Here is a 19,594-nt window from a genome sequence, read left to right on the forward strand (position 1 = left end):
AAAAAATTGACGATGATATGATATATTTGCGAAAATATTGATAAAATCATACACAGAGAAATAAGTTTATGATGTATACATGCATTGGTTCAAGAATTGGACAAACATTATTTTCACCACTCACTCGTTTCATATGACTTTAAAGTAGATTCATGGTATAACGTCATCTTGAAAATTGCACAGAAAGTTATACTTTTTAATATATTTTTGATATAGCAAAGTGAAATCTTAATTTTTGCAAAGAATAAAAAAAATTATGTCTTAAAAAATAAATACTTATGATCTACCTTAAAACATTATATGTTATACTGGTACAAAAGTCTGTAAGGTATTTGAATATTACTTATTTAAGTATCAGTGTATTATTTTAACCATTTTGATTCCTAATGTTCGGACATTTGTAGCAAGTGTCTTATATAAACAAAAATACAACATGTTCGACAGTTCAGAACGGTTTTGCTTTAAAGGCCTGGAAAGCTGAAAGATAAATTCGTTGATAAAATATTTCCGGTTTCAACATTTGTTATGTGGTAGCTTTCACATTGAAGTATACACCATAACTCTTTGTATGTATATAAATGTTAAAGAGGGACGAAAAATACCAGATGGGCTGTCAAACTCATAGACCGAAACAAACCGGCAACGCCATGACTAAATATTTAAAAAGACAAGCAGACACATAATATTACAAAGACAAAACATAGAAAAAACTAAAGACTAGGCGACACCAAGCCCACAAAAACCTGGGTGTTATATCAGGTGCTACGGAAGGGTAAGCAGATATTGTTCTACGTGTGTCATATGTATATGATTATGATTGTTGTGGTCAGTTAATGTCGATAAATTGAGAACAAATCATGCAATTAATACTTTAAAGAACACCGTATCAATAAATTTGTACATCTTACCGTTTTCTCCATCTTTCTTGCCAAGCGTTTCATTAATATATTCGGTCAAATTTCTTTCAAAATAAGTCATTTGTGATTTCAAATTCACTTCTAGATCTTTCATTTTTGTTTCAAGTGCATCACTTACAAACTGCTCAGATTTCACAGTCTTCTCTATATTTCCTATTCTTACTTCTAGTGCATCACTTAAAAGCTGCTTAGATTTCACAGTGTCTTCTATAGCTTTCATTTTTGTTTCAATTGCATCACTTACAAACTGCTTAGATTTCACAGTCTGTTCTATTGTTTTCATTTTTGCTTCAATTGCATCACTTACAAACTGCTTCACACGTTCGTTTGCCTTCGACATGTCAATACTGGCAACTAATGGAGCATTTTGATTGTTAAGTAACCGAACCTCTACATCATTACTAGAGTTTAATGTGGCCGTTGATACTAACACAAACACTGATAATCCATGAATCAAAATTGTTAACATTTTTATTTCTTCTTGATTATGTTGCATGTAGCATTTATGACTGCTATATTAGCACTGGCACTTTCCAAATTTTATACTAACATTTCTTCTCAAATATTTTTGAAAGTATTCCAATTACTTTGTTCTTCGTGTTTCCTAGCTTAATTAAATCCAGCTGGCTTTTTCAATGGAATGTTTACTTTCTCAGTTTTAGATGAAATGAAGGATGTTTATGCTTCGTCGTAATTATGAGTCGAAAGAATAAACTATTTATTGAAAATTCCCTCTCCTCTTTCATGAATGTTTGGAATAAAAAGATTATATAATAATATAACATACTTTATTTAAATAGGGTAATATGTTTTGTTACAAAACTCATCTCCGGAGGTCACTTTGTATATCTCAAAATATAATATAATATAATAGCCCAGGTGGTCGTGTGGTCTAGCGGGACGGCTGCAGTGCATGCGATTTGGTGTCACGATATCACATAAGCATGGGTTCGAATCCCGGCGAGGGAAGAACCAAAAATTTGCGAAAGCAAATTTACAGATCTAACATTGTTGGGTTGATGTTTAGACATAATGTACACAGCCATGTATCACCATCATTGATGGCGATCCGATGGATACATCTGTTGTAGGGTTGTCACTGACTCAGACGTACTTATGAATATAATTATTTTCTGTGACTGTATCTTACATTAATTTGTAGGATCCTTTACTATAGATAATTTAGCTGATCTGTAACAATAACATCTTCATGCCTTATATATCATGTACTGTTGTACGCCGCTAGATTCAAACTGACGTGGAAAGGTAACACATGCCCACCGGCTGTCATACAAGTAAGAAGTGTAGCAAGCTTTAAAACCAGGTTTTATCTAAAAGTTTCTACCTAACAAAATAACTGTACAAAGTCAGGAATATGATAGCTGTTATCCATTAATTTTTATGTGTTTGAGCGTTTTATTTTGTCATTTGATTAGGGATTTTCCTTTTTGAATTTTCCTAGGAGTTAAATATTTTTGTAATTGTACTTTTTATTAATGATAAGAGTTTTTCAAGAAAGAGAGGTTCGTTAAAATGGTTAAAACAAATATTTTGATTATTTTAAGATCGGGATATGTAATTTTTTTCTTTTTTATTTGTTTGCCATGGCTTTGTCATTTTTTTTTTAGATTTATGAGTTTGACTATCCCTTTGGTATCTTTCATCCCTCTTTCTTTCCAATGCTTTGCCAAATGCAACCACATATATTGTCAATAATATGAGGTAAGACAAATACGAAGCTGAAAAAAGACCACGGCTTTGAGTAATGTAACGTCACGTTAACCATGATCTTGCGATAATGATCTCATCAAAGATACACATACATACTATCAACGCATGCACATTTTTGCAGTTGATACTTTAGCACTAAATATTTAAACAATTATCTTTGAATAAGTATAATGCTATATACTTTTAAATAATAATCCTTGTACATTTGATAACTATATATACATATATTGATATGAACAACGCAAAAATCACAAACATCCATTATGTTTCTGTAAAGCTATAATAAAGATAGAAAGCAGAAAGTGTTAACTAAAATTGATATAAAACATACAATAGTCGATTTGAAATATTAATATTCAAATAACAGTTTTAGCTTTTTCATAAAATGGCCGTTGGTGGTAACATCAAAGACTTGTTAATACCGTTAACGACAGCGTTCCAGAACATATGTTCACCGAAACCCTCTGTAAATATTAAATGTGGGGTTGTGTTTAGAAGTGTTCTTAGTTCACTTGTCATGTGATTAGAGTCAATGTGATGATACATTATTAAAACTAACGCATCCTTGCCTTGGCGACGTCTTCTCTCTAAGGCTAAGTTCACTTCCCAAAGACACCATTCGCTTTTTGCAAAATCATTGGACATAACCACGATAATTTTCCAACTTTTGTTCATGAATTTCTCAATATTATTTATAATTGGTTCTCCAATATGAAAATCTCGATGGTGGATACAAATTTTCAGTTCATTATCTTCCAATCTTTTGATCAGTTCATTATGTACCCACTGTCGATCAGATTCACAATAAACAACAAAAGCGTCGAATTCGAAATCGTCGCAGGACGATAGTTTTAAATAACCTTTTTTAATACGGTGATGAACACGGGCAAAATAAATCAAATTCTTCAAGTTAAAGTGACATCTATACAATATTAGCGCTGAGAAAAATACAAAAATTAAAACTGAGCAAACAGATATAATAATAATGGATGTGAAATAATTGATTCCGCATTCTGCCTCTGATGGTCTATAACTATCAAGTAACGAGTTCTTTAAATTCTCAGGATATGCACAAGAGTAAAATTTAGGCCAATTACGTATCTTTTTTGTAATATTTGTTGACCGCAACATGTTCAAAAACCATCTTTGATCACATGTACACCAAAACGGATTGTTTGAAATTTCAAATACCTCGATTGTATTTAACAACATTGTTGGAAATGATGTTTTGTTTATAATGTTAATTAAATTTCCATCCAAATGCAAGTTTCGTAAACTTGTCATATTTGCAAATGTTGATGGATTCCATCGAGCTATTTTGTTGCCAATTAGATTTAATTCTTTTAAAAATGGCATGTTTTGTAATAGTCCTTCTGGAATTTCTGCTAGTCCAGTAGTTTCCATATGTAATTGGTGCAACTTTTTCAACGGGGAAAGAATCCGCAGTAAATGCTGTTTTTTATGAGGCAAGTAATTTTTACTTAAATCCAGATTTCGCAAGTTTGTGGTGTTAATAAACAGATCCCGGAAATGGTACGAATTATCGTTATCGAATCGAAAACCATTTTGTCTAAATTGTAAAATGCGAAGCGACGTATTATTAAAAGCCTTCATTCGAATTTTTTTAAGTCGCGGAATAGAATTAATAGATAATCTAATAAGACTTGACAACATAGAAAAACCGTTTGTTGTCAACTCTGTCATTATGTTACCATCGAGAACTAACATTTCCAGACTTTGTAAGCAATTAAATGAAACTGGTAATATGAATCTAATTGCATTTTCTGAAAGTGTTAAATTTTTTAACACTGGTGCGAGACTATGCTTTTCTGTTGCATCACAAAAATCTGGTATTTTAATTATATTATTACTAGTTAAGTCAATTGCTTCCACTGTCTTCAACCCATTAGCATTTACATCTGTAATAGAACATTTTCTGCAAACGAACTTCCTCAATCCAGATATTGGTGTAAATATTGAGGCATTAAATATTTCAAAATTATTTTCACTTAATGACATTATTGACAATTTAAATCCAGCTAAGTTGGCAAACAAACTCTCCGGTAGTGAGTTCCAATCGTTACGTTCAAAATACAATTCTTTCAATAGCGATACGTTTAAACTTTTCAATGATGATTTGAAATGTAAAACATCAAATTGTTTTTCCCATGAAATTTCTAAACTTTGCAAATATGTTAGATCTTTAAACGCATCAATTGTTATTGTCTGTACAGAATTATATTTCTTAAATGCCAAGTGAATGATTTTGTTTGATGAAATGTTTTGAAAAGTCTGTCTCGTCATATGCGGTAAATAACAACATCTTAGTTCCAGAGTCAAAACAAATCCTTTTATCATTGGAATATAATGCAAATTTCTGCATGTCACTTTATTATTATGAACATAGTTGCACTTAATGGCAACTTTTGGACACTTTTCATAGCTTTCAGTAAGACACACACACATATATCCAATGCACACATAAAATACATTCAGAACAAACATCTTCATATCCTTCACTTCAAAATAACAAATTACTTATACAACGATAACATTATGCTAACTATATAAATGAAATGTTTATATTTCCTTATTTAAGTTTATAATTTCACTTCATTGTTAATTAGATGCAAACATTTAGTTTTTATTTCCGGTCACAGTATTGTTAAAATGTTCATATAATTTGAGCTCAGTATGATATCAACGTCAATAATTTCCCCAATTCTTTATGTTGTTTTCATTTCAGGTGCACGCATATCATTAACAAACTGTAGACATTTATAAATATATGGAAATATTGTAAAAATCATGTCACGCTGTTTTCATCCCTGATATAAGAAGTGTCAATGGGGTGTTTTCTTATTATCATATTCTATATATGCAGATTGGTCACAGGAATGTTGTTTTAAGCAAGACCTTGCCATAAGAACTTATGTATCTTTATCATTAATGCGGATATTTTAATATTCTTACCCTATGTACATTTTTCGGAACTTTTGAATATCCATTAAAAAGGCAATGGTAGACCCTTGTACGATATGAAAGTTTCAATCCAAATTTAATGTAAACAAACTGTGAAACTTGTGTTTTCACGAAAAAAACATGCTAAATCCGTGATCAGATAAACAGTTGTAATTTGGGGTACCAACTTTACTTTTGTTTGTGTTCCCGTAGATAATGCAAATTCATATTAATTAAAGAGGTTGTTAAAAATATTTTTAATATTATGGCATGGATCTATTTAAAACATCTTTTAAATGTAACGATCTAATTAATCTTTTCAATCAGGTATACTGTACAATATTGTTTACCCATATAATTATGAAAAACTAGAAGAGAGTACTAGTAACTGTAGTCAAATCTCATGACGTAAACGTTGTATATACTACAATACTCGTTTTAATCAGAGTGAAATTTTGATATGTTATTTTATTCACCGTGAAGATCCTCTGTCATCATGTGTTTGCTCTAATGATGAATTAGGTTGACGTGAGTGTATATTCGCGTTCGAAATACTTCCTGATAAAAAGCGATAATTACAGTGATAAAATTTGCAAATCAGTCATGTTGTTTTATTTTTAAAAGTCATTGAATTTAATTGAAGTAAAATGTCCGGTTGATTGGCATAGTGTTTGTTCGACTAAATCGATTTTTTTTATTTCCGTAATAACCAGGCAGAAAATAAGAGAAAATAAAACCGATTAAATGCTATTTAGCAAGCATAAAAAATGTATTCATTATCTTTCATCTTATTATAAGAACTATGCATGTGTATATCATAAATGATGCATAATTTCTTTGTATTTAACAAAACATTCAGATTTCACATTGATCAGCCTTATAAGTTTACAAAATTTAAAACGCGAAGGAAATACAAAAAAGTATGAATAAAAGGGAAGGATTTGGTTAATTTTATATCTGTAATTTGGGGGAAAACGATAACATATACTCGTCAAAAAAATTAATTCTGTGGCAATCGAATTTCACTGGTTTCAATTATAATTGTGAATTGTGTTTACTCAATGCTCTTTAACTTCGTACTTTATTTGGCCTTTTTTAACTTTTGTGGATTCGAGCGTCACTGATGAGTCTTTTGTAGACGATACGCGCGTTTGGCGTATATACTAAATTTAGTCCTTGTATATATGATGAGTTTATTTACTCTTATCTCGAAGTATGCAGATATAGTAGAAGCCATTGAATTCTTTGTAGTATGACACATTGTGCTATCTTGCATATTTAGTTCAAGTGTTTGTGTCGCGTCTAACCTAAAAGACGTTTGGTTAGGTGATATTCATTCAAAGAAAATTCACACTCGTAAAACTCGTTGAAATCACTCGGACGACGGTTCCATCCGAGTAAAAAGATAAATTACAAAAATACCGAACTCCGAGAAAATTTTTAAATTGGAATCAAATGGCAAAAACTAAAACAAGTAAAGCAAAATTAACCGAACTGGCTTTAGTTTCAGTAGAAATCACAAATGAACGTGTCTTAACTAAATGGGGTTTAATGAATAAGGAAGTGGGCTCAATTCTTGGATTATACATCACACCCTATGTGGATAATTGAGTTTTTACAGAATAGAAAAGGCTGATGTATATTTGAAATTCAGCAATGTGTCATGTCGAATTTAACTGTCTACAAATTTGAAAAAAAATTATACACGAGCATTACTTCGATATAAAGTCAGCCGCCAGATATCATATATATATATATATATATATATATATGTTTACTGAGATGTAAAGATTGATTCTTTCAGGAAAGCCTGTTCGATAAATCAACCTCTCGGGTATTTATATGAGAGATGCATAAAAACTGCCTCTATACTCTTATGTATGAAACTGTGAGACATTTAATTCATTATCCCTCATGAGATGATTTGAATAATGTTTATGTTTCTTTTTCATTATGGATTTGAAGAATAAACTATGTATCAAAATTTCTCTCCCCTATGTTGTTCATAGTGTTTCCCTTTTTTTGTTTTTATATAGATTTATTCGTTACTTATTCCTTATAGTCTTTATTCGATGCCTATTTGTTACTTATTCCTTATTCAGTGTGTATATGCTATTATATGTATATATGCTTTGTGTTCATTTGATAAGTTAAGCCCCTTACAATTGATTCTATAGTGTTGTCCTAGGTGATGGGAAGGTTTGACTCAATCTAACTAGTTTAACCCCGCCACATTCTTTATGTCATGCTTGTGTTTGTCCTTAGTCAGGAGCCTGTAATTAGGTGGATGTCGTTTGTTTTTAAAATATCTTTGTTTTTTTGTTCAATATTTCTACTAAAATCAGGCCGGTTTTTTTTTAGTCCGTATGGTAAACTATAGCAATAATTTCTCTACCACTTGGTCATTTGGTAGATAGTACCTCATTGGCAATCAAACTACATATTGATATTTCTATATCATAGAAAAGCATGATAGTGCTCAAAGTAGAAAAAGAAGCACGATTGGATTCTAACTCATGTTATCAGCTCCACAATTTTTTTAAATAAAATTGAGAAAGGAAATGGTGAATATGTCAAAGCAACAACCACCCGACCATAGAGCAGACAACAAACGAAGGCAACCAATGGGTCTTCAATGTAGCGAGAATTCCCGCACCCGTAGGTTACAAATGTTTGTTTATAGATCTATTGTTGTAGAATTTGCATAAAAAATAAAATTTGTAAATAAAAAGAGATATTTGCTTCCTACCTTCATTTAAAGTTAACTTGTTTATGTTTTGGGTTTTGTTATTGGTATTTATTATTGTAATAATCAAAACAATAGACATTATATATATTTTCAGATGAAGGAGAGTACGAATGTACTGGATACCTTTCAAGTAGTAATGGGTACAAAGGAAAAACAATCTTAATTTTAATCTAGGGATTGAATATTGACACAATTTAAACAATACACGATAGTGCTTGAATAATTCACCGTTTTTTCATCTGATATATTATCTCTTATTCATATAATTTTTTTTGGCTGTAATTATCAAATACATTAGATAGAGAATTGAACCAAACATAAAGATAATCGTACCTTGAGTTTCAATAAATTTTATAAAAATCTTTTGAATGTATTTTCGTTGTGTGCCTTTCATTATATGTTAACGTTGCTACCCATGGTAACCAAAGACGGGTTTAAGGTAAAAAAAATAGTTAAATATGTGAATGTCAGTATCTGTATATTTTGTATACTTTTGTTGATGTTTTATTTATAAAATATCTCTATTGGCATGTCACAAAGACACCCCCTTGCTCTTATGTAGTACACGTTGTACAACTTTATTTGACCTTTCACTAATATTAGTTTTAGTGCAGACATATTCTTGGCACTTAATAATGTCGTTTTGTACATAAATATCAAGTTAGTGTTACTTTAGAATCCCAAACGTTGTAGGTGCACTCGACTCTTAATCTGAAGTGACAAGGTTGTCAGTTTTCTGACCGAAAGTAGGTTCTTCTCCACCAATAACAACTGATTGCCACGTAATAGCACATTTATAATGAAAGTGACGTAAAATACCAATCAAAAAATCCAAATGGTAAAAGGACCAGATTTATTTTGTGTCAAATATTTTTGTGGGACACTTTTTTAACAAATTTTGAAGAACATGGAACAGAAAATTTTGGTAGGCTATTATATAAGCTTCTTTATATTTTTTTCTGCTTATTATCCACGAACATCATTAATTTAATTTAATTGGAAAACCTAGTTTAGACAATTAGAAATCAGTCAAGATCGGCCTAAATTTACAAAAAACATAAACACTTATAAAAAAAAAAGAAACCGTTGACGAAGTTCCATACACATTTGCGAGCATTCAATTCAGATAAAATTGAAATATATAGCAGGAATGTATGATTGCAGTGCGACACTCCGGTGCTATTATTTAGGTTTCAAATAGATCGGCGGCTGTGTCTTATTACAAGGTATGATATACCAAATTAATTTTTACACAAACAATCTACACTTTTAAAACATGATTTTTAAATAATGTATTATATTTTTACTTTAGTATATGTTTTAAGTATTTTCCTAACTATTATTTTTTTCAGATATCAAATGCATGTCCAGATCTTCAAATGTTCCAAAATCATCTCTAAATGTTATCTTTATGCATATATTGTGTAGCATTGGCGGATCCAGGGAGGGTTCCTGGTGATCGAAACCCCCCTTTCTGGTTTAATTATCTACCCGCTTCATGGTTGAAATCCCTTTTTCGTGATGACTGGATTCGTGTCTATAATTCCAAAGTAATATTACTGGCCCCAGAAAAATATAATCAATCGTTTTCTGAAGTGATAGACAGTAAACACATTAAAAGCAACGTTTTCACAGGTTTTAAATCCCAACAGATCGGTTTCCAATTATGCAAAAACAGTTTCATGTATGTAGTGGTTGACGTCGACGATAAGAAAATTATTAATCACTAATTTTCAAATGAAATCCAAACTCACTCATCAACGTAAGTAACTCAAATTGTCTTTATAAAAAAGATCAGTTATTTTTTATTTCATTGATTAGCACACAATTTTTTCATTATCTCTAAATTCATTTGATAGAACATAATTTTCCGATTATCTTTAATTTCACTAATATTCACACTGAAGGAAAATAAAAAGTTCTAGATGTAGTTATCAATTTTATAATTGAATGTATAATTCTATTGTTTTGGAATGAACCAGTAGACAGCCAGACAGACGATGAATTAGTACGCATCGTTCTAGATACTTACACTACCTATATACGGTCTAACTACTCATATTATCCGGGCGTTTAATAACAACAAAACTATATACGCATATGCCATGGAACATATTTACGAGAAGATCATGCTAAACATACATTTTAAATGTAAATACATCAAATTAATTTAAGTTTAAATTGTGTTAAAAATTAAAATAAAATACCCCATAAGGATTTGATTACTATATCATTCAACAAATGATGAATATATTTACTTTTGAGAGTTGGGAAAAATCACTACCGACGGGTCCCATTTGTTCCTAGCAGTTGATATTTTATTTTTACATCTCATTCGCATGGTATCGTTGTTCTGTTCTGTCTCTAATACTTGCCACTTTGTTGAACCATAATCCGCCAATAGCATTATATCCACTATTCGTGAATATAAATGTTAACTATTGACGAAATATTTTCCAAAAACAAGAAGATCAAAGAAGCCAGAACATTTAACTTCACAGTTAAATATAGTAAAGATGTTTTATCAATTATTATATTAAATATGACGAAATTAGTATGCTTAGTAAATTAACCAATGCTCGAAATCCAATAAAAGTTGTTTGCACATGCGTATATTGACGACTGTAGAAAAATTCATTTCATCAAGTTTTTCATTAACTTCATTAACATGTGTTACAATTCGCAATTGACATATTTGACCTAGTTACGACAAAGTTCGCTTAGTGTTTAAAACCACTCGCTATGAAAAACACATTTGTTGGATTATAAACAAACAAAAAGGGCGGTTCAAAACATTTTTTGCCTTTTATCTCGAATTCGCATACGCGGTCCTCTCAGTACCAGAATCTATGACAAACATGACGATTTTGATTTTGAAATGTTCTATATCCCCTTCCTAAGTAGCAATATACCAACGTCACCTTCATATGGGATATACATTTTCCTTTATTCGGTATAGAAAAGCTTTCAGCTGCTACTCAGACTTATTACACAAGAGAGCGAAAGATACCAGTAATAAACTGACAACGGCATGGCCAAAAATGATAAAACAGATAAATAATAGTACACATGACACAACATAGAAAACTAAATACTTAGCTACACGAATCCCGACAAAAACTTGGGGGGATCTCAGATGCTCTGGAAGGGTACACAGATCCTGCACCACATGTGGCACCTGTTGTGTTAATCATGTTATTAAGAACCCAGTACCTAGTCTAATTGGGTTGACATTTTGACATTTTAACCTATTATGCCTGTTTGTTTTGTTTACACATTGTTGCCAATAAAATGCAATTTTATGAGACGATCATAAAGTGAGAGTTTTAGCTAGCTATAAAACCAGGTTTCTTCATAAGGAAAATATCTGTACAAAGTCAGGAGTAAAACAATTATTATCCATTAGTTTGAAAGAGTTCAGTATTTTTTATCATACTTTTTATGAGTGCATATCAGAAACTGGTTCTGCAAATTAATAAAAAAAAAAAAAAAAATGACAATTTTTCGAATTTGATTTCAGACCGTTAATGTGTAATCGTTATCTCAGTGTTTCACATGAATTCCAAAATGTGTTCATATTGTCTAAAATGTAATTGGAAAGCATTTAAATTACCGGTAATTGCACAAATACAATTGTCATATGAAAACAGAAATACTGTGAAAATATTTTAGGATTAAGCTGAGGAATAAACATTATACAAAAATATATATTTAATATCAGTCTATACGAGATTATGAGATTGATACTTTAACAAGAAAATGAGAACGAATGGAGTGATGATGATGATAATGTTGATGGATGACTGCTTAACTTCAAGTGGCAAATTAATATGCACATTTAGGTCGATAGCATGTTAGTATAATATGAATATTAACCCTGCTTTGTACTAGACCGACACGCTAAGCCGGATTTTTAATGTGTTAGTTTACAGGAAGACATGTCACTTTACTCGGACCCATTATTTTGATTCCGAGCCGACCAGTCATTGTTCTTACTCCTTAATGCCGCGTGCTTGGCGGAAATTAGCAAATACCAATTTAAAAATTTTCGGTTTGAGACCTCCCGCACTTTAGACGAAAACGCTACCACAACACCAATGAGGCGGTACCAAAACGGAGATGAGGGGGGACTTCAATAAAACAGAATTCCTCCCAAATATAATACATATGTTAATCAATGGAACATAAAGGATAGTGTGTATCAATACATGATATAGAAGCATTGAACGCACATGATAAAAAACCAATAAAATGCTCTTTCATTACTGCTCTTCATCTCAAGTCGAATCAATTTTTAAAATTGGGGCAAAACTGAGACCTCTCTGAAAGTTCAAGACAGCTTCTAGCATTGGTTTGAGTGGATTGTGAATGCTGATCACGACTCATCTGTGTATTGAACATATCAACAAATTATAAAATATATGAGGCAGAGATATCTTAACAATATTATCATTACATTTCCAACAATTATACTATAAATTACAGAAACAATACCCGTAAACACCACAATGTAGCACATTAAGTATATGTTAGATAACTAGGCAGGTGCTAAAGTATAAATAGGGTACACAATTCATGTAGACTGCGAAACAATATCAATTAACAATCTAAAAAGTAAAGTCACATAAATACTGACCTCCGAGGAAAATTCAAAACGGAAAGTCACTAATCAAATGGCAAAATCAAATGATGAAACACATCAAACGAATGGACAACAACTGTCATATTCCTGACTTGGTACAGGCATTTTCAAACCGGTAGCGAGAAAATAACACAGCACACATAAAATAAATTAATACAAGAATAAATACGTCAAAGATGTATAATAATATAAAGTTATTCACCTCAAGAACGGGAAAACATTTAATGATATACACAGAGCAAGAAAACATATTTTTTAATATAATGGAAACGAATGGTCACGGATATATATGGTATATCAATTCACAACACAAAATCACTTTACGCGCATGCCAAATCAAAAGGCAAAGAAAAGGCGCTTTGAGTGCCGCTTTACATCATCAAACAGCACACAAAACACCATCTTTATAAACAGACACGGGTGTGTTTATGTCAAGCCCTCGAACTACCATAAGACGTTACCAGTCTTCTCACGAAAAATGTATCTATTTCAAAAAGAGGATACTAAACATCTTCCATCAAATCAAAATCCATGTTTTTCTGCACAAAGTATTTTTTAAGAAGTAAGCGATAAAAAAAAATTTCAATTTTGTTTATATTTATCAGTTATATTACCGTGCACAAGTCAACAACTCTAGATCCAAGAATAGGTCGTTAGAAAACCAGGCTGAACAATAACTGATATCAATTAAGAGCCGGAAGTGACAATAGAACCATATGATACACATGCGTTAATGTCCACTAATAGACATAGTGTATAACTACCCAAAAGATGATGTGGACTGTCACGATACAGGATTTATTATCAAATAAAGTAATTGATATAAAAACGCTTTCTATGTAATACAATTGAAAACACATTGATCACGATTTGAATCCTATCATGGCGCTCGAAAACAATGAGTCAGATACAATAAAGCTGAATGAATAAAATGATGAGGTTCTAGACCCAATGAAAAAGTACTTAGGACAAATAGTGTCTTTTAAATCTGCAAATGTTTTCAGTTAAACTATTGATATTTTTTCATGAAGCTTATTTACGTATAGATATATTTTTAGTATTTCATTGTTGTATAATTGATGGCCATACTAGTTTTCTGGATAAGGATAGTCTGCAAGAAGGTATATTAATATCATCAATTCACCATTTCTCAAGGGTTAGTCATTAATAGTTTAAATTAAAAGGGACATTGACTTTCAAAGGTAGGGAGGAGCATTTTCCTTTTAAATATTATGTAATAACTAATTTTCGTCTTTTGTGGTATTTTTGAAGCAGTTAATACATGTATGATGATAACGTTGGTATTGGTGTTACTCTTGGTGAGAGCCAGTTATTCCTGTTGGTGTGTTGACAGTTTAGTTAACTGCACGTGCACAGATGAAATAGATGGATATATTTATGACTGTAAGACGCTAAATTGGACAGAGGTGAACGATGGATTTCCAGTCAATACACAAAAGATGTAAGAAATAAATATCTGCAACATGTGAAAATATCAGATTTGTTTATGATAAAAATAAACACAAATTACTGCAATCAGTCATGTTAGTATGCGTTATTTGTACAAATATTCCGCTTGTATCCTGCTTTAATTTTGAGCAAACGATATCAGTCATATTACAGTGAACGTCACATACTACTTTAGTGCCCTTTTCACGTACATGGTTTTTTCGTTATCCTATGAAAAAATACAAAACTTGATATTAAATAATCTCTATCTTATTGCGGGTCGAAAACTAAATGTACCAAAAACATTACAATTACTTGTATTCTTTTCGAAACAGGAGAAAAGCTTGGCGATGTTAGCTTTTCTTATTGTTGATAAGACTACACCATTAAAGAGAAAGTTCACATTACCTGGCATTTGTTTAACTTACAGTGTATATAAGAAACTGATATAAAGTAGCTAATGCATGGCGTCAATCTTCAAATATCAAAAGTTCTATATTAAAAGTCTTAAATCCATATGGTATGCAGCGCTTCCATAGTAATCTGCTAATCGAAAACAAAATAAAGCCTAAACATGGGCTACCGCGATAAGTGATCGGTTATTATATAATTTGGCAGACACCTGAAAAAAGACAAGCACAAAATACATATACAATGCCGTGTACCTGAATAAAAAAGGGGAAATTTTTTGGTTTATTTTTTTTATCATCAGCTAAATATTCAGTAAATCGTAGTGTCATGATTTTAAACATGTACTTATTTAATTCAGTTTCCATTATCAGGTGAAATAAATTGAGCAATGAAACAGGTATATTTTTTTTGTTCAGCATGCTACAGCATAACCGGATTGGATATTTATCAAGAAGAGATTTCAAAAATATAACTAATCTGAGGCGATTGTAAGTAAATGTAGTTTAAAATAAATTAATATGTTAAAGTACAGGTTTCTGAAATAAGAATTACAAATGTGTTGACATGCATTGATTGTTGATTTCATAACGGCACAGTTTTATTGTGATACATTTAGCATTGAAACTATTGATTTTTATAATCAGGGCAGTAGGGAAATATAGATACCCACACTGTAATAAGAGTATTACGATATATTTTCACTCGAGATAGTTAATGTTTATTATTTAAATCTCGAGGCTTGTCTAGCTTTTAAAATAATTAAAATTTTGCATTTATTACGACATTTCTCAACTCTCAAAAGTTAAATTTGAATTATTTCAACGGCTCGGTCAGCCCCGCGCTTGTAATTTTGAAATTGAACTATCTCGAGTAGAGAAATATCATAACAAACTTGTTGAAACACTCTACTTAGTAGATTCTAAATGTAAAATACAAATAACTCATTGAATCTTTTTTAGTTTTGATGAAGTAGACACCTTTCATCCGTAGGAATTGGTTGGAAAGGAAGAAAAATATTATTAGTTATTAACTAGACATATAACATTTGATGGAGAATTATGTCATTGGTACTTACACCACATCTTCCTACATCTATCTATGAAATCTGAAAACGTATCCAAATAAGAACTAGACAAATTTGTAGCACATCTTCTAAAAGTGAAAACCAGTTTGGCTCTATGTAAAGCATCATGTTTTATCAGTAAGACTATTGTGAATCATTATCTACAATATCTTAGTTCTTACGTTAATTTTATTATTTCGTCCTATTACTAAGTGAACCTTTTATCTCGTGCAATTCATATCGATAATGCAAAACAAAAACACAAAACAAAAACTCAAAAACAAAAATATTTCCAGCATAATTAATAGTGGAATCCATGACTGAGCATATAGATGGCATAAGTTTAAGGATGTTCGAGGTTCTGTTCCAGAATAATAAGCTTTTTAAAATTAAATTGAGAATGGAAATGGGGAATATGTCAAAGAGACAACAACCCGACAATAGAAAACAAAAACAACAGCAGAAGTTTTTAAAGTATGTTAAAGTTATAGTTTTTATTAAGAGGAACTTAGAAAGCAGAAAAAATAAAGGTCCGTGTCCTTGTTTTTGAGACATACTTAATTTAAATTTTGCGGGAAATAAACTAATCATAGATATTACTTGACTGGGCGGAGTCTAACCGGTTCCTTCATAATAAACCAGTCTATCTATAGATAGGTGTTTTAGGATAAACTCATCAATAAAGTGTCCAGTCATTCTTTTGTAAATTCCTTTGATAACACTGATAGGTGATTAGAAATCAGTTATAATTATAACGGCAATCATCCTTATCACACACATCTTTAAATAGACTGTCCTTATGTAAATAAAACGTAAGCTCCGCCCGATCAGTTTAAATAACATTGGTAATAGCAGGTTTGAAAATTTATATTTGCGTTTTAGAATTTATTTCAGTCAAAACAAGAGTAGCAAACATCTTTAATCTCATATCTGGGGGCCAATAGATATAAGAGCATTTTTAACGTCATGTCTTTGCGTGAATTTGTTTTTGTTTTCACATTGGGACATAGGCAAAAGCTACAGACACCCAAAGCTTCCCCTAATAATGATAAAAACAAATTTGTACGAAATACATCAATTTATTTAGCCTCGCTCCGCTTGGTTCAAGTACTAAGATACAAATCTTTAGTTTCAACATGTTTTCCCGGGAAAATCTTATTTACTAGATTAAACATTATGGGGCAAAGTACGGTCTTCAACACGGAGCCTTGGCTCACACTTTACAGCAAGCTATAAAGGGTCATAAAAAGGACTAGTGTAAAACTTTTCAAACGGAAAACCCAACAGTCTAATTTATATAAAAAATGACAAGCACTTATGAACCACATTATCAAACGACAACTACTGAACATCAGGCTCCTGGCTTAGGACAGGTCTAAACAAATGCAGCGGGTTTAAACGTTTTCATAGGTATCAATGTTCACTTTTACCCCAAAACAATAGTGTAAGATCACAAATTAGAAAGACACACTATAAAATATCAATTGACATGTTAATTCTAGTGAACATACAATGAACGAATACATTTTATCTATGACCCAATGTTAATATGAAATCAATAAAATAAGGGGTGAATAATGATAAGACAACAGTAGTATACCGCTGTTGGTTGTTAAAATAATTTTACAAAGTCAACCATAACTTTTTACAAATAACCTTCCCTCCTCATAGAATGATGTACACAGGTAAAAAGAAATTAATTTTGTTGTAAAACAGTATCAATGGAGAACGGAAATATTTTATACAAAAATAAATAATTGTATAGTACGAGAAAAAGAAACACTAAACAGTTATAAATATATTTAAATAGAGAGACGAGATATAATCCTAAACAAAGAGTCCATAACAGCCATCTCCAAAATGTTGTTCCCTCTAGTCACCTTCAACTTTCTCCACTTGACAATGGTAGATACAGTGGCAGATACAGGGGTGTAAATGGCGTACTCTCACTGTGACCACAAGAAAAACAATCGTCTTGTCATGATTTTTATGATTTTGAGCAAAAATTAGACGAATTTTTTTTATTTCGCTACTCTTTGCATGTACCAATGTCGAGAATAACGACCAACATTTTCTATTAATTCGAGATCGGCCTGTAATCTAAACTCCAGTTATACTACAGACACAATATCATATTGATTAATCATATGTAGGTAAAAGCTGTTTGCATGTATTTCTTGTATTATGGTTGGGAAGAGAGGTGTACATTTTTTTTTTTTTATTCATCAAGGTGAGGGACTTAAAAAATAATAATATGAAAAAACAAGGTTTCCTTTCAGGTTAATGACGATTCCTTAAAATATTTGTTATTTTTCGTAGTTTTTTTAGAGAAAAGAAAACCCAGTCCAAACAAAAATGTAATTTTTTAAACAGTAAAATGAACATCATAAAACTCATTTTATTTCAAAGGTAAATGATGAGGAATTCGTTGGTTCTGCATTTATCATATTGGCTTAAGGGTTAAGTTAAAAGTCGATGATCTCTGAAAAAATGTGTGAAGTGTGCTGTTTATCGACTGTTCGTTTAAATAGTACAAATATAGAAGGGTACCTCATTTCAATAATATTAAAGTTGAAATGACTGCGTTTAACAGTTGGTCATGTTTCTTATAGATCTGTTAGTTATAATCATATTACAACAGTGGATCCAGATTCCTTTGAAAAGAATTTTCAACTGAAATACCTGTGAGTAATTGTACAGTAGTTGTGATCAATATATATTAGTAAAACAAATATGTTTCTACCAAAAACGAAGAGTTATCAATGGAATGAGGATGGATGAAACAAAAACTGCCTACAACTAAATAGAAATAACACCATAAGTTCGAATCACACGGAATGTAAACGAAAATATGTTTAACATTGTCTTAGTATCATCGGTACAGAGGGAAAAACATTCATAACAATTTCATAATAAAAAGAATATCGAATTTTAGATCATTTTAGTATATGTCTAAATTTACCCAAACAAATAAATCCACTTATAATCAAAATCCCTACTAGTTAGAAATTCAGTATGCCTAAATAAACATGTAAATATAGACGGGGATTAAATGTTTCTTCTTATAAGCACTGAATCAGAAATCAGAGCCATGGTTATATAAAACATGAAATTTTCCTGCTAACCATTGGATGATTCTGGTAGAAATTTGAATATGTGTTAGTTAATAAAAGTTGAAACAATATCTAATACATGGTGTGTGGATACAAATTATTATAATAATTTTAGCATAATAACATAATATACATTTATACTAATTCGGAAATAACAAAAAAATATCCTTTAGGATCAAGGAATATACCAGGGCAAAATAGGTCGAACTAAAAAAAATAATAATACATATGTCCCGGTTTCCAGGCCCGGATGAGACAAGCGATTTTGTAATGAAAACTATATTCTCCGTTTACATATGCATGCAAATTGGTCTAGTATGTCTTGGTGTATTTTACTGGTATAAAATAATATTCGTCGATAGATATCAAAGAAAGAAAATCTATGAAAAGTTTTAGAAATTTTATAATTTGTGAATAAGAATTTCAGATCTATAAAGTAATTTATGTATTGAATAAAACATGTTTCGTATTTACAGGTACATCAATTATAACAAAATTGACTGTATACCAAACAGCACATTTCATAGCAGTACTAACCTGGAAGTATTGTAAGTAAAT

General features: G+C 31.0%; 2 protein-coding genes across 2 annotated transcripts in view; both read right to left on the reverse strand.

Moving 5' to 3' along the window:
• The window catches only part of LOC134681613 (fibrinogen C domain-containing protein 1-like), a 31,789-nt gene extending 30,779 nt beyond the window's left edge, over positions 1-1,010 (reverse strand). The window contains exon 1 of the mRNA XM_063541263.1: positions 909-1,010. Within this exon, the coding sequence (XP_063397333.1) occupies positions 909-978 (70 nt within the window). The 5' untranslated portion in view covers positions 979-1,010. The remainder of the gene's footprint in view (positions 1-908) is intronic.
• A 1,960-nt stretch (positions 1,011-2,970) lies between these two features.
• LOC134681614 (toll-like receptor 13) lies at positions 2,971-5,160 on the reverse strand. The gene has a single exon (XM_063541265.1). It carries the CDS (start codon positions 5,157-5,159, stop codon positions 3,027-3,029), a length of 2,133 nt encoding a protein of 710 aa, XP_063397335.1. The 5' UTR covers position 5,160; the 3' UTR covers positions 2,971-3,026.
• Between the last annotated feature and the right edge of the window lie 14,434 nt (positions 5,161-19,594).

Source organism: Mytilus trossulus, chromosome 8 (genome assembly GCF_036588685.1).
Source record: "Mytilus trossulus isolate FHL-02 chromosome 8, PNRI_Mtr1.1.1.hap1, whole genome shotgun sequence".
NCBI lineage: Eukaryota > Metazoa > Mollusca > Bivalvia > Mytilida > Mytilidae > Mytilus > Mytilus trossulus.